The 16,078-nt window shown below is 41.8% G+C and overlaps 1 protein-coding gene across 1 annotated transcript; it reads right to left on the bottom strand.

Annotated features, from left to right (window-relative positions):
- Nucleotides 1-12,098: 12,098 nt before the first annotated feature.
- LOC131995753 (uncharacterized) lies at nucleotides 12,099-15,504 on the bottom strand. Its single transcript, XM_059364742.1, has 2 exons — nucleotides 12,779-15,504; nucleotides 12,099-12,411 (listed from the first exon to the last, which is right to left on the bottom strand). Exons 1-2 carry the CDS (start codon nucleotides 15,404-15,406, stop codon nucleotides 12,196-12,198), a joined length of 2,844 nt encoding a protein of 947 aa, XP_059220725.1. The 5' UTR covers nucleotides 15,407-15,504; the 3' UTR covers nucleotides 12,099-12,195.
- Between the last annotated feature and the right edge of the window lie 574 nt (nucleotides 15,505-16,078).

Below are 16,078 nucleotides of genomic sequence, written 5' to 3'. Positions count from 1 at the left end.
TCGCTACATTATGTTTAGAATACCACGGCCAGCGCCGAATCCGATAAGCTTCCGGAATAAGTTGAAACCCAACTGGACAAAATTCGGAAGGCTACTCAGAAGAATACTTGGGCAAGATAATTTAGATTGTCCAAGCATAAAAGAGATTGACGAAAATGTCAACAGGATTACGACTGCACTGGTGCCGTTGTCCTCTTCGGGAAAGGAAATGAGCCCAAGAAAAACACTGGATGACCGGGGAGATTCGCAATAATGGGAAAAAGGTACGCAGACTTTTTAACAGAGCACGTCGTAAAAAGTCGGAAGTTTATTTATTACGGCTCAAGGAATACAATAAGATTGCCAGAGCAGCAAAACTTGCCTCCTGGAAGTTTTTCTGCGAACAGGTCGATAGCTTTAATGACGCCGCTAAGATAAAAAAGTTTCTCTCAAAAACCCATGTCCAAACTGAAACTTTAGCAGACGACATGGGAATGAGAGCAGAGACAACGGAGGACATGTTGAGGCTTATGATGAAAATCAATTTTTCACAGGATACGAAGGGACTGGAGGAGACACCGGAATCTTGAAATAATGACGTTGATCGAGGTTTTATAATTACGGAAATTATAGTGAAGTAATCCTTGAGGAGCTACAAACCCTTTAAGTCACCCGGTCCTGATGGAATATTTCCGGCGTTACTACAGAAAGAGGCAGACTATCTGGCGCCTCGTCTGGCCAAAATTTTCACAGCGTGCATAGGCCTTTCATATACTCCGAAAGCCTGGCAGGAGGGAAGGGTGTTGTTTATACCCAAGCCCGGCGAGGCATGTTATGCGACACCAAAGGCCTACAGACCCATAAACCTTACATGCTTTCTAATCAAAAACATGGAACGTATTGTGGACACCATTGTAAAGAGTATGAAATCCAGTGAACTGATCAAATACAAAATAGATGCCTATGTCAAGGGAAGGTCGGTGGAGACTGCCCTGCACGAAATTGTGCATAAAATAGAAGAATCCTTCGATGCCAAAACGTACACACTGGCGGTATGCATTGACATCGAGGGGGCTTTTAACAATGTGCGGACCGACACACTGATCCAATCCTTAGAACAGTACCGGGTGGACCCGATCCTTAGAGACTGGATAAACCATATGCTAAGGAATAGGTGAATAAATTGTGTGTCCCATGGCATAAATATAAGGGAGAAAGTGGCACAGGGCACGCCACAGGGGGGCATTTTATAAATGACCTATTACGGATACTGACTGAGGAGGGATTTGAACCCGTCTGCGTAGCAGACGATGTTATAATACTTCTACGGTGCAAGAATCCGAACGAGCTATGCTGAAGAGCCGAAAGGGTCTTGCATATGACATATGACTGGGCTAGACCCAAAGGTCTCAATGTTAACCCAGAGAAGACTGAAATATGCCTGTTCACGACGAAAACGAATGTGGGCCAATTTAACGCACCACGTTTTCTCAATAAGACGATTTCGATATCTGACAAGGTCAAATACTTAGGTGTGATCTTGGACAGGAAACTGAATTGAAAGTGTCGCATTCAGGAGCGTACTGAGAAGGCTCGAAATGGGGCCTGAATCCGAGGATAGTCCACTGGCTGTACAAAAAAGTAATTAGACCAATACTTACTTACGCCTCAGTAGTTTGGTGGACTGCTATGGAGAAAAAGTGCAACATAAGGACCATACAAAAGGTTCAGAGAACATGTTGTCTTGGCATAGGCGGAGCGATAAGGACCACGCCCACTAGGGCACTGGAGACTATTCTAGATAAGTGTGAAGCAGCCACTGCGGCTATGAGACTTAAGGCGATGAGAGAATGGATTGAGGATGGGAGCAGCTCATATCATCGCGGTATAATCGAGGCGACGATAGGATACCTGGAAGGAAGGGAAGAGGTTTCCGATCGGATACCTGAGATAAACCTTGGAGTCTTGTGCGAGGCATTGCTGCCATCGGCACAGTCTTGGATTGACGAAACCCTAGTATTGCCATCTGGAAGATCATGTTACACCGATGGATCAGAGCTAGAGGACAGAGTGAGCCTGGGGGTTTACATTGAGATTCCGAGGACTGAGAACTGTTTAAGACTGCCTGACCATAATACGGTCCTGCAGGCGGAAATCCGGGCGATCACGGAATGCGTGAGGTGGTGTGGTGGTAACGCGAGGACGTCGAGTGTGAACATCTTAAGTGACAGTAAAATTGCCATAAGGGCAATAACAGCCAGGACGGTAAGGTCACGAACAGTCTTGCAGTGTAAGAAGGAGATTAACGCCTTCTCTGAGGATGGCAAAATCCGCATCGTTTGGTTGCCGGGCCATAACGGAGTAAGTCAATAAACTTGGCGCAGACCGAGTTAAGGGAGTGGGCGACGAATGGGCATGCAACATTGTGGAACAGCGAAACGGTCGGTAGGACGGCGAAAATCTTATGGGGGGATCCACATAGTGAAAAGACGAGGCTATTACGGAAAGGAAGCAAGAAGGAGGTCAGTATTACTATTGGTATCATAACGGGACACATAGGACTACGAGGTCACTTATGTTAAATCGGTGCAGCAAGTGATAGCATGTGTAGGGCATGCGGGGAAGACGATGAGACGTTGAAGCGTTCCCTTTATCTTTGCTCGGCTTTCGGATCCAACAGATACCGGTACTTAGGTGGAGACACAATATCAGACATGAACCAACTTAGGGGAGTCGTATTGAAAACAATTGAGGATTTTAAAAGCAGCACGGAATTCCTATCACAAAATTTTCTTTTTAGAGCTTACTTTATAGTTTTTAGAGCGCACAACAAGCCGATTACTGGCTTAGGTGTATATCCATAGTGGCATGGGGCGGATTAATATCTGCACCCTCTTTTCAACCTTACCTAACCTAACGTTTAAGTCGCATTGATGTAGATCTGGGTGAAATTAGAAATATTGAAGAAAATCATGATTGTAACGATTCAGTCGCTGCAACAATACATTCCCAACTTAAAGATCTTAACTATCATATCCCAATTTTAGACATTGTAGTTGATTATCTGGGTTTTAAATCAAACCCTGATAATCCTAGTAGAAAATAAAAAGGAAGAATCTGAAACTGTGTTGGGAAATACTAGGATTTTTAAAGAAAAGGCTGATTTGGATAGTAACGTTCCCAGAATTATGAAGAGATATATAAAACAGGAAAGTTAGGAGTTTACCCCCATTTATGCGACAGTTTGTATAATAGATTACAGGCACAACCAATAAGTCTTTACTCTCATTATAACAATATAACATTCGTACGATGTAGCTATTTCGCCAAAGAACTTACATTAGAGGAGGAGGCTACGAAACAGATATCATTATTTCATGTGAAAGAATCGGGTCATGCATGTATCGTCCCAAATTATGAGGGAATTAAACACAAAATTTTTTTCCAAACCTAAGGCTATTAGTTCAGAAAGTAGGTAATAACTGTGAAATTTGCATGGCAGGAAAATACGATAAGAATCCCATAAAGAAGGAATTTAGATTCAAGGAGATAACACTAGCAAAAAGTTCATGTAGATACATATGTTAACTCCAAACATTCACTCATAATGTTTTAGACAGGTTTTCTAAATATGCTGTCTGTTTTCCCTTGGAGGACAGTAAATGTCTTACTCTGGTAGAAAAGTTAAGATTATATATTTCAATTAATAGAAAAATGAAGACATTAATTTGCGATAATAACTTCAAGAATTTAAATGTGAAAGAATTCTGCAGAAATGAAAGAATATATATTAATTTCTGCAAACCTAACAGCGACACTGGAAATTCCGACGTAGAACGCCTAAATAATACAATTTCGGAAAGAATCAGAACCCTTAGATGCGGTTAGATTTAAGTGGCAGTCATCAGACTCACTTAGACGTTTTCGGCCAATGTGATACCACAGGAACAGAAGAAGGAAGATGCCTTCTGATTCCTACCGTTGAACCATCCAGATCGCTTTAAAAACCCAATAACTTGCGAATAGTCACATCCGCTAAATCAGACAGGTTCTCAAAGAAATGAGAACCTAAAGTGGAACACTTCCTTCTTCCTCGGTGTATTTGTATTTGTCTTAATTACATTATATCTTAGCCATTCCACCACTTCCTTAATTGCAAGGATCTCCGCTTGATACACACTGCAGTGGTCGGTTAACCTTTTCGATATGACCAGTTGTAGATAATTAGAGTACAACCCATACCCCACCTAGAAGATTAGTTTGGAACCATCCGTATAGAAGTCTATGTTACTTCTGTTACCAGGGATATCGTAGTTCCAATCGGTTCTATCAGGAATAGTGGTACAGTACTTTTTAATCATTAAGCGGCTGAGGTAGGGTGTAATCCACATTGCCTGGAACATCGAATGCTGTATGAAGGATACCACAGTGTCCATAGACGCCACATGACCAATGAGAAAGCTCCCTTAATTTCACTGCAGTGGTCGCTGCAATTTGGGTAATGGCATACGATGTAGCATTAAATTAAATTTAGTGGCATCAGATGGTGTCGTCCTCAGTGCGGTTGTGATGTTTGTGCATCATCATTTGGATCCGGTGAAGTATTGAGCAGTAGGTGCACTTTTGAAGCGCCATCCACCAGATCACAACACCATATAGCATTATAGGTTTGACTACTGCAGTATATACCCAATGCATGACATGCGTTCTAAACCCCAACTTTTGCCAATGGCTCTCTTGCAGGTGTATATGGCAAGAGTGCCTTTGTTAGCCTTTCCAAAATGTGGATTTGAAATTCAATTTTCTGTCCAGCAAAACACACAGGTATTTTGCGCTTTCTGTAAATCGAAAATTCACTGCTGCCAAAGAGACAGGTTCCACTGTAGGCAACTTGTATCTCCTGCTGAAAAGAACTACTTCTGTCTTTTACGGATTTATACCTAGACCACTTTCGGTGGTCCACTTCGCTGTTGCACGTAGTGCTTCCTGCAGTATATCTCTTAAAGTGCAGGGAAACTTCCCCTATCCGCAATTCCCACGTCATCAGAATACGCGACCACCTTTTTCTTCCAGAGACAATAATATATTGTCAGTGGCTATATTTCAAATTAGAGGAGACAGTACACCTCCATGAGGTGTTCCCCTATTCCAGATATACTTCTGGAAGCACTACGTGCAACATCGAAGTGGACCACCGAAAGTGGTCTAGATATAAATCCGTAAAAGACAGAAGTAGTTCTTTTCAGCAGGAGATACACGTTGCCTACAGTGGAACCTGTCTGCTCCGAAGGAGAGGTTGTTCCATTTACTGAAATCGCAAAATACCTGGGTGGTTTGATCGACAGGAAATTGAAATCCTACTTTTTGGAAAGGATACGAGAGACAACTCTTGCCCTATACACCTGCAAGAGAGCCATTGACAAAAGTTTTATACTGCAGTTGTCAGACATTTAATGCTACATGATGTTGTGGTCTGGTGGACGGCGATTCAAAAGTGCACCTACTGCTCAATACTTAACCGGATCCAAAGGATGGTTTGTTTGTGCATCACAGCCGCACTGAGGACGACACCATCTGATATAATGAATTTAATGCTACATCTTATGCTCCTGGACATTGTGGCTAGACAAATTGCAGCGACCACTGCAGTAAGGTTAAGGGAGCTTTCTCATTGGTCATGTGGCGGCTACGGACTCTTTGGTATCCTTCATACAGTATTCGATGTTCCAGGCAATGTGGATTACACCCTACCTCAGCCGCTTTTTGATTAAAAAGTATTGTACCACTATTCCTGATTGAACCGATTGGAACTACGATATCCCTAGTAACAGAAGTAACATAGACTTCTATACGGATGGTTCCAAACTAAACGACTTGGTGGGCTTTGGGGTGTACGCTAAAGATCTAGAACTGTGTATCAAGCGGAGATCCTTGCAATTAAAGAAGTGATGGAATTGCTAATATATAATGTCATTATGACGAATGGCATAAATATCTTCTCTGGCAGCCAGGCAGCCATTAAATCCCTGGAGAACGTATTTCTTACACTAAAACCGCTCTCGACTGTCGAAGATCTCTCAACGAGAGGGTTGAACAGTTCAAAATTTACCTGGTCTGGGCACCGGTCCACGGAGATATCCCATGGAATTGCAAGGCGGACGATCTTGCGAGACTAGGAACTACCCTACACATTCCAGAGAAACTGGAATCTGTGGGTATGCCTCTAGCGACATGTAAGCTTATATTTCTGGAACAGGCCCGAAGGACAACGAATGATGGATAGTGAGTGTGTGCCGCACTAGCAGTCAGAAGGAGTTTCACTTTAGGTTCTCATTTCTTTGAGAACCTGTCTGATTTAGCGAATGTGAACATTCGGAAGCTATTGCGCTTTTTAAAGAGATCTGGATGGTTCAACGGAAGGAACTATAAGGCATTTTCCTTCTTCTGTTCCTGGTATCACAATGGACGAAAAATCTAAGTGAGTCTGATGGCAGACTGCCACTTAACCTAACCTAACCTTGAGTGTCAAATATCTTTGTGAACTTTAGCGTTGGAAATAGAAGATAAGATAACGCTACATAATTTAAGTACTTATATTTAGTAAAGTTCGGGACGTAACTCCTCCACCCCTTATCAGAAATACTTTTGGATTTCTTATTTCCTTATATTACAAAAATTGGATTTGCAAATTTTTTATAGTTTCACCAAATTGTTTTCTTTTGTTTTTGTTATTTTGTTTTGTTTTAATGCATAAATGTATTTAAGTTACTTTGTCTTGCTTGATCAAAAAAACTTGTCCTAAAAATTAACGTTTATATTTTTCTACAACTTCGCTTACACTAATTTCTTTATTTGATGAATAATTTTTTCGATTTTCCTTAGCATTTATAGCATTCATATTATTATTTTTTTCATTATACCGTACATAAATAGTGATATATTTACAATAATAATAATTAATGTTATATTTATTCCATATGACATATTTTTATGGAGATTGAATTCGTCAATTTCTTTTATATTCTCATTGTGTTCTATATAGATGTTATTGAGTTTTCGGCTTACATTAAGTATTTTGAGACTGTTATTGTTTTGATAAAAATATTTTTATTTATATGCAAATTTTTTATTTGAAAATCTGTCATTTTAAATTTTTATGGTACAATTATTTAATATTAAAAAAAATGCCAGTTAATTTGAGTTTTCTATGTTCACAATTTTGTGTTAGAGGTTCAGAAAGAGCATTTTTAACTATAACTGATTCCTCATCAATACCAAATATAGATGTTTGATTATTAATAATAAATTTAATTGTAAAAAATACAATGGTTACTTCTTTTTCAGTTTACTTTAAATAACTTCGTTCCCGCGGAAGTAAGTTCTAAGTTGCGATTTTAATAAATCGATCTCATTTTGAAGAATGCCTTTGCTAGATAAATCTAAACTTCTTATGTTAATACTTATATTGTGTAATATCTCTTCAACTTCTTTATTATATGCACCAATGTGCAGTTTGTGTTAACAATATCCATGATCTCACTGATCGGACTGCTTTGCAGGGTTACTTCGCTCAGCCGTGTCATTAAAAAAAGTAGTAGTACCATCAATAACGCCTGAAAATTTCAAAGGCCTTTGTTGCTTTTCTTTTCTTCGTGAACCGATGAATAAACGTCTCACACCAGTTGGCCTTCCAAAATAATAAACTGAAGTATGGCTTTATGTTTGAAATGATGAAACTGCTGGATATATTTATTTTGCTTGATATGTGTTTTGTATTTTAAATATAAGGGTTGTACATTTGATGTGTGTGTGTGTGTTTAAGGTGTGAGATTACGTTAATGTGTTGTTTATTCACTATTAATAAATAAAGATTCAAGTTAAAATTTACATTTAACACTTTAAAACTTTAACAAGTTCAATAAAAATTACAACAAAAAATGCAAAGCACGACTTACATGTTTTTTTGGTATCACAAATAGAAAGAACAAGTATTTGCCAGAAGGGCCTATTTATACAAAAAATTGGCTTAAAAATAAACAAAAACAATAAACAAAATGAAGATATGTTGCAAATTGGCTTGGGATATTTCAGCCATTGTACTTCATTGCTGTCAGTTGCACCAGCATTTTGCAACAACAGGGTTACCGTCGAGCAGGGTTGCCCTCAAACGACATCCCCACCCCCGTGAACTGACCCAGAGGGGGAGGCTTCACCTTCACCAGCAGAGTCTTCAACGTCTAGTATGGCCAACTTGGAAACAGGACGGCGGTAGACACCCACATCTGTGCGCACTTCGGCTGAACGTGCTACACCATCTTTGCCGCGATGGAGCTCGATGACACGCCCTCTTTTCCATTGGCTTCTTGGAAGATCTGGATCACAAATAAAAACAAGGCAGCCCACGTCCAACGGTTGTGATGGCAAACACCATTTCGTCCTTCTCGTCAGCTCAGGAAGATATTCATGCAGCCATTGATGCCATATGCCGTTCTTTAAGTTCTGCACCACACGCCACTGCTTTCGAAGACATCAATCTGGGCTCATATGTTGCCGGAGTTTGGGTTGAATTAGTGCACCCAAGCAGAAAATGATTCGGGGTCAATGGTTCCGGGTCTTCGGGAGTCACAGGTAGATGAGTCAAGGGTCTCGAATTGATGATGTTCTCTGCTTCGATTAGAAACGATTGGAGCGTTTCGAGCTTTGGAGCCTGCTCCTTCAACATGATGTACAATGCCTTCTTCACGGACTGCACAAGCCGTTCCCATACGCCGCCTTCACTTGGATTCAACGGAGTGTTGAATATCCATTTGATGCCCAGTGCCGTCAAACCTGAAGTGTTGCTTTTCTTTTCTTCGTGAACCGATGAATAAACGTCTCACACCAGTTGGCCTTCCAAAATAATAAAACTGAAGTATGGCTTTATGTTTGAAATGATGAAACTGCTGGATATATTTATTTTGCTTGATATGTGTTTTGTATTTTAAATATAAGGGTTGTACATTTGATGTGTGTGTGTGTGAGATTACGTTAATGTGTTGTTTATTCACTATTAATAAATAAAGATTCAAGTTAAAATTTACATTAAACACTTTAAAACTTTAACAAGTTCAATAAAAATTACAACAAAAAATGCAAAGCACGACTTACATGTTTTTTTGGTATCACGAATAGAAAAGAACAAGTATTTGCCAGAAGGGCCTATTTATACGAAAAAATTGGCTTAAAAATAAACAAAAACAATAAACAAAATGAAGATATATCACAAATTTTCTTGGGATATTTCAGCCATTGTACTTCATTGCTGTCAGTTGCACCAGCATTTTGCAACAGCAGGATTACCGTCGAGCAGGGTTGCCCTCAAACGACATCCCCACCCCCGTGAACTGACCCAGAGGGGGTGGCTTCACCTTCACCAGCAGAGTCTTCAACGTCTAGTATGGCCAACTTGGAAACAGGACGGCGGTAGACACCCACATCTGTGCGCACTTCGGCTGAATGTGCTACACCATCTTTGCCGCGATGGAGCTCGATCACACGCCCTCTTTTCCATTGGCTTCTTGGAAGATCTGGGTCACAAATAAAAACAAGGCAGCCCACGTCCAACGGTTGTGATGGCAAACACCATTTCGGCCTTCTCGTCAGCTCAGGAAGATATTCATGCAGCCATTGAAGCCACATGCCGTTCTTTAAGTTCTGCACCACACGCCACTGCTTTCGAAGACACATCAATCTGGGCTCATATGGTGCCGGAGTTTGGGTTGAATTAGTGCACCCAAGTAGAAAATGATTCGGGGTCAATGGTTCCGGGTCTTCGGGAGTCACAGGTAGATGAGTCAAGGGTCTCGAATTGATGATGTTCTCTGCTTCGATTAGAAACGATTGGAGCGTTTCGAGCTTTGGAGCCTGCTCCTTCAACATGATGTACAATGCCTTCTTCACGGACTGCACAAGCCGTTCCCATACGCCGCCTTCACTTGGATTCAACGGAGTGTTGAATATCCATTTGATGCCCAGTGCCGTCAAACCTGAAGTGTTGCTTTTCTTTTCTTCGTGAACCGATGAATAAACGTCTCACACCAGTTGGCCTTCCAAAATAATAAAACTGAAGTATGGCTTTATGTTTGAAATGATGAAACTGCTGGATATATTTATTTTGCTTGATATGTGTTTTGTATTTTAAATATAAGGGTTGTACATTTGATGTGTGTGTGTGTGTTTAAGGTGTGAGATTACGTTAATGTGTTGTTTATTCACTATTAATAAATAAAGATTCAAGTTAAAATTTACATTAAACACTTTAAAACTTTAACAAGTTCAATAAAAATTACAACAAAAAATGCAAAGCACGACTTACATGTTTTTTTGGTATCACGAATAGAAAAGAACAAGTATTTGCCAGAAGGGCCTATTTATACGAAAAAATTGGCTTAAAAATAAACAAAAACAATAAACAAAATGAAGATATATCACAAATTTTCTTGGGATATTTCAGCCATTGTACTTCATTGCTGTCAGTTGCACCAGCATTTTGCAACAGCAGGATTACCGTCGAGCAGGGTTGCCCTCAAACGACATCCCCACCCCCGTGAACTGACCCAGAGGGGGAGGCTTCACCTTCACCAGCAGAGTCTTCAACGTCTAGTATGGCCAACTTGGAAACAGGACGGCGGTAGACACCCACATCTGTGCGCACTTCGGCTGAATGTGCTACACCATCTTTGCCGCGATGGAGCTCGATCACACGCCCTCTTTTCCATTGGCTTCTTGGAAGATCTGGGTCACAAATAAAAACAAGGCAGCCCACGTCCAACGGTTGTGATGGCAAACACCATTTCGTCCTTCTCGTCAGCTCAGGAAGATATTCATGCAGCCATTGAAGCCACATGCCGTTCTTTAAGTTCTGCACCACACGCCACTGCTTTCGAAGACACATCAATCTGGGCTCATATGGTGCCGGAGTTTGGGTTGAATTAGTGCACCCAAGTAGAAAATGATTCGGGGTCAATGGTTCCGGGTCTTCGGGAGTCACAGGTAGATGAGTCAAGGGTCTCGAATTGATGATGTTCTCTGCTTCGATTAGAAACGATTGGAGCGTTTCGAGCTTTGGAGCCTGCTCCTTCAACATGATGTACAATGCCTTCTTCACGGACTGCACAAGCCGTTCCCATACGCCGCCTTCACTTGGATTCAACGGAGTGTTGAATATCCATTTGATGCCCAGTGCCGTCAAACCTGAAGAGAGACTATTAGTATCCAAAAACATATCAATACCTTGTAATTCCTTTGATATGCCAACAAAATTGGTCCCGTTGTCGCTTCTTATGGATACAGGGACACCTCTTCTATTAATGAAGTTGCGGATACACATCAGGCAAGCATCGCTGGATAGGTCTGTGGCAATCTCCAGGTGGATGGCACGGGTTGTAAAGCAGGTAAAAAGAGCAACCCACCTTTTCTCACGTTGACGGCGGATTCCAACACTTACTGGGCCAAAATAATCAAGTCCTGTGTATGTGAAGGCTCGAACGTATGGGGTCACCCTCTCCATCGGTAAGGCAGACATCTGGGGTTGACGTGGCCTGGCTCGACGAAGTTTGCAGGCGGAACAGTGGCTCTGGATGCTGTTTAATAGTTGACGCAGTGATGGCACCCAATACTTTTGACGTATTTCGCTCATAGCAGTGGCAGTGTTGATGTGCAGGAACTTTCTGTGGTAGAATTCCACCAATAACCTGGTGAACCGATGATTTTTCGGCAAAATTATGGGCTGTCTGGCTTCCAGATTCAAAAAGGCAGCATTTTGGATTCTCCCAGACGCACGAATTAAGCCATCTTGGCCAACAAAGGGATTCAGCGACAATAATTGGCTGCTTTGGCTCACTGAGTGTTGTTTTTTCAGGTCCTCAAGTTCGTCTTCGTATTGTTGACGTTGCACATGACGGCACAGATAAGACACGGCATTCTCTTCTTCTTCCAGGGACAGATCACACAAGAACAACGCCTCACCTTTGATTTTACGCCTCATGTTTTGCACATACCGGAACACCCATGCCGTAGCCCGTTTCAGCCTTCTGTAATTGGAAAAATTATCAATATTTGGAATGCACCAACATACCTTCTGAGCCACCAGAACTCTGTGCTTGGATCGCAGTTCTGAGCCACTTTCATCCTTTTTCATTTGATTGTGCACCTCACTCGGCCAATACGATTCCGCCTTCAGCAAAAACGTTGGTCCATTTTTCCAACGTCCTTCGGGTTCATATGGCTTGAACAGTTTTGAGCGAGTTCCTTCGTCTGCAGTGTTCTCGTTACCAGGGCACCACCTCCATTGTTCAATGCTGCTGCCGTCCAATATCTCAGCCACACGATTTGCCACATATTGCTTGTATTTTCGGTGATCTGACCGAATCCACTGTAGCACCGTAAAAGAATCTGACCAAAAGAAAACATTATTAACACAGCACAAATGGTTTTTTAATATGGCCTCTTTCATTCGAACGCCCATTACAGCAGCTTGCAATTCCAGTTTTGGTATTGTGTGATACCGTGTCGGGGCACAGCTTGTTTTGCCCATTACAAACATCACTTTAACACCACTGACACTTACCACTCTCCAATATGCCACAATTGCCATAGCCTCTTCGCTTGCATCCACAAAGACATGTAGATCAACATTGCTGCTGCTAAAACAACCGGCGTAACATCTTGGAATCTTAAATTCCACCAATCTCGATAACTGCTCCAACCAGTACTTCCACTGGCTATAAATTTCTGACGGCAATTGCTAGTCCCAACTTACCCCACATTTCCAGACCTTCTGCATTAGCACCTTTGACGTCACCATAAAGTCGCACAGGAATCCGTATGGGTCGTATACGGACATATTTAGGCCGAGCATCTCCCTTTTTGTTGGCACCTTTATAAAATTTAATATATTTTTGTCCACTTTGGCCAAACGCAAATGAAAACAAAAATCATCTGTCTTTGGTGCCCAATGAATACCGAGTACCCGTTCTATGCTGTCATCAAAAAGAAAGTTGCCACTGTTCTCGCCATTGCCAGGATTATTACCACATAGTATTGCCACTCGTTCACTGTTGGATATTATGTTGCGAAGATGGAAACCACCGGATTTATGGATCCTTACCACTTCGCGAACAACATTAAGGGCTTCATCTTCAGTTTCGAAACAATCGACATAATCATCCACATAATGACGTTCGATGATACCATGGACGGCTCTTGGTGACTTTTCGATGTATTTTGTCGCATTTTTATTCTTGACATATTGGGCAATGGTTGGTGAACAGGTGGCTCCAAAAATAAGCCTTTCCATAACATAAGTGTCCACAGGCTGATCAGGATTGCCATCTCTCCACAGAAATCTTTGGCTATCTTGGTATTTCCTGGCAATGGCGATCTGGTGAAACATCTCTTGTATGTCACCACATACAGCAATGGGGGATTCTCTAAATTTAAAAAGAATTGAAATTAATGAGTTATTAATGTCAGGACCAGGAAGTAAGGCTTTGTATAATGAGAAGTTCATAACCTCGGCCGCCGCATCAAAAACCAGCCGAATTCCTTTTTTATTTGGATTTATTACACCAAAATGGGGCAAATAAAAGGTCCGTTCGCGCATTATAGATTTTTCTTCATCCGATAATTTACGGCAATATCCTTTTTTAACATAATCTGCTATTTTATCGCAATATTCCATTTTATACTCACTGTCTTTTGCCATCTTACGTTCCACAGAGTACAAACGATTCAAAGCCATGTTGTATGAGTCAGGGATCGGTCTCACATCTTCTCTCCACAACAACGAACATTCATATCGGCCATTTACTTGCTTTGTGTTTGTTTCCAATATGCCCATTGCTCTCTCATCTTCTTTGGATTTTATAGGTTTCACGGGTATTTTGGTTCCAAGGGTCTCCACATCAAAATAACCACGCATCATATCGCTCAACTTCTTCAAAACATCATTTTGGTACACACACTTCCTTACGTGTAAAGCCCTCTTTATGTTTGTTGGTTCTTCACCAGGAATTGGTCCATATATAACAGCGCCTAATCTGGTGGTTGACACAATGGGTCCAAATTCGGATAAAAGTGTAGGCGTCTCAATGGGAACTGTTAGGAAAGAATCGGTTAAGCTTAAAATCATTTTTGGTTGAACATTAGAATAATCCCGCATATTTAAATTGGCGATTTTGTCACTTTTTTGGGATTTCATAAAATGAGCTATATGGCAACTCTGTACTGGCAATGACATATCCGATGAAACGTAAACATTGGAAAGTAAGTATTTTCTGTTAAACTGGCCAACTCCACTGATGGTCACGCGAATTTTTTCCGTTTTCTGTGTAACGCGGTGAGTATTAAGCCATTGCAGCTCCAAGTGCTCAGGTTCTCCATGGAGTTCAAGTTCTCGTGCTATTTCCAGATCCAGCATAGAAACGTTGGCGCCGTCGTCAATAAAGGCGTAAGTGCTTATTGTTTTGTGCTGCCCATACAAAGTTATGGGTAAAATCTGGAAAAGCACATTATCGGGAGAATGAGCTGCATGGCAATTTCGTCTTTCGGTTTGTGGTCGTTGTGCTTCGGACGTGACCGTGCGGTTATTTTGTGTCCCACCCGTCGTGGACAAATGAGTTGGCTCGGTCGCTGGCTCCGGTTGTGGTTGTGAAAGTGTACTGTGCAATAAATTGTTGTGTGGCTTTGGGCAATCATTAACGCCACAACGGCGTTTTGTGTGGCAAAATTTAACTTGATGTCCACGTTTTAAACAACAAAAGCAAATCTTGAGCCCTTTTATAGTGTTCCATCTTTTGTCGATGGACATGTTTAAAAATTCTGTACAGTGTTTTATGTTAGTGCACTCACCCTTACATACTGGACATTGGCTGACAGTGACGTTGACGTATTTTCGGTTTGGTGGCGGTGCAGTAGCAGCAAAATGGCGGCGGTTTGATGCGGCATTGGTCGAAGTTGACGGCAAGTTGTCATGGACGATATTGGCCAGGCGACGCAGTACTGATAGCCATTCTGCAAAGTCAACTATGGTGGCTGGTTGTTGTAATTGGAGGCATTTTTCGGCCCACTGCAATTGGCGGCTTGTGGAAAGTTTAGCGACCAGTTCGCTCAACAATGAAGGGTTGGAAAGATGGTGATCTTCCTTCACGTTCTTCACAAATGTGGCCATGTTCGAGATTTTGTTGGCGAAGTTTACCAGGGCTTCCAGGTTGTCATTGGCTAAAGGTGGAATGGCACGAACCTTCTCAATTTGGCTTCTAATCAGCTGTTCCGGACGACCAAAGGTTTCAAGCAGCGTTCGTATAATGGTGTCGGCGTTGGCAGAATTACCTAGCAGCGATTCGACGGTTTCTCTGGCTCGACCCTTGATAGCATCTCTGAGGCGCATAATGTTGTGGAGGCTGTTATATCCAAATTCGGCTGTGGTGCTTTCGTACGCTTCATAAAATGTTTGCCATTCTTCTGGAAGACCTGAAAATGTGGGAAGAGGATAAATTTTCTTGTGTGGAACAGATACGAATTGTGGACAGACATATCCAAATTTATAGACCGTGATGGCGGCGGATATTGTGGCGTTGGCTGATAAACTTGCTGTTGTAGAGGCGACAGTTGTGGCGGCTGTTGTAGAAGATTCTGTGGCGGCTGATATTGTGACTGATTTGGTGGTGGCAGTGATGGCTGAGATGTTGGCAGTATTGATTCTGGCATATTTGATGGCGGCTGTGGCAGCGTCGATGTAGGTAATGCGGACAGCGACGTCGACGTCATTTGATTGACTAACTGCGTTTCCACTTGTTTGGCAGTATTAACAAGTTGTGCTTGCATCTTCTTCGTTGATGCAATGTACTCACTTTGCATTACCTGCATTTGACGCTGCATCTGCTCCATTTGCACTCTCATTTGCTTCATGAACTCACCGACTTCATTTACAGGTTTTGATGTCCCGGCTGGTGAATTGGCTGCAGTTTTCTGGTGCTGTAATTGAGAAGGCGGATTAATCGTATTGACATGAGTAGTACCGTCCATTGGCTGTAGCTGTGGCTGTTTTTGTTGGCTTTTT

The sequence above is a fragment of the Stomoxys calcitrans genome, chromosome 3 (genome assembly GCF_963082655.1).
Source record: "Stomoxys calcitrans chromosome 3, idStoCalc2.1, whole genome shotgun sequence".
Classification (NCBI taxonomy): domain Eukaryota; kingdom Metazoa; phylum Arthropoda; class Insecta; order Diptera; family Muscidae; genus Stomoxys; species Stomoxys calcitrans.
The sequence above is the reverse complement of the archived record's forward strand: the minus strand, read 5'-3'. Positions and strand labels throughout refer to the sequence as shown.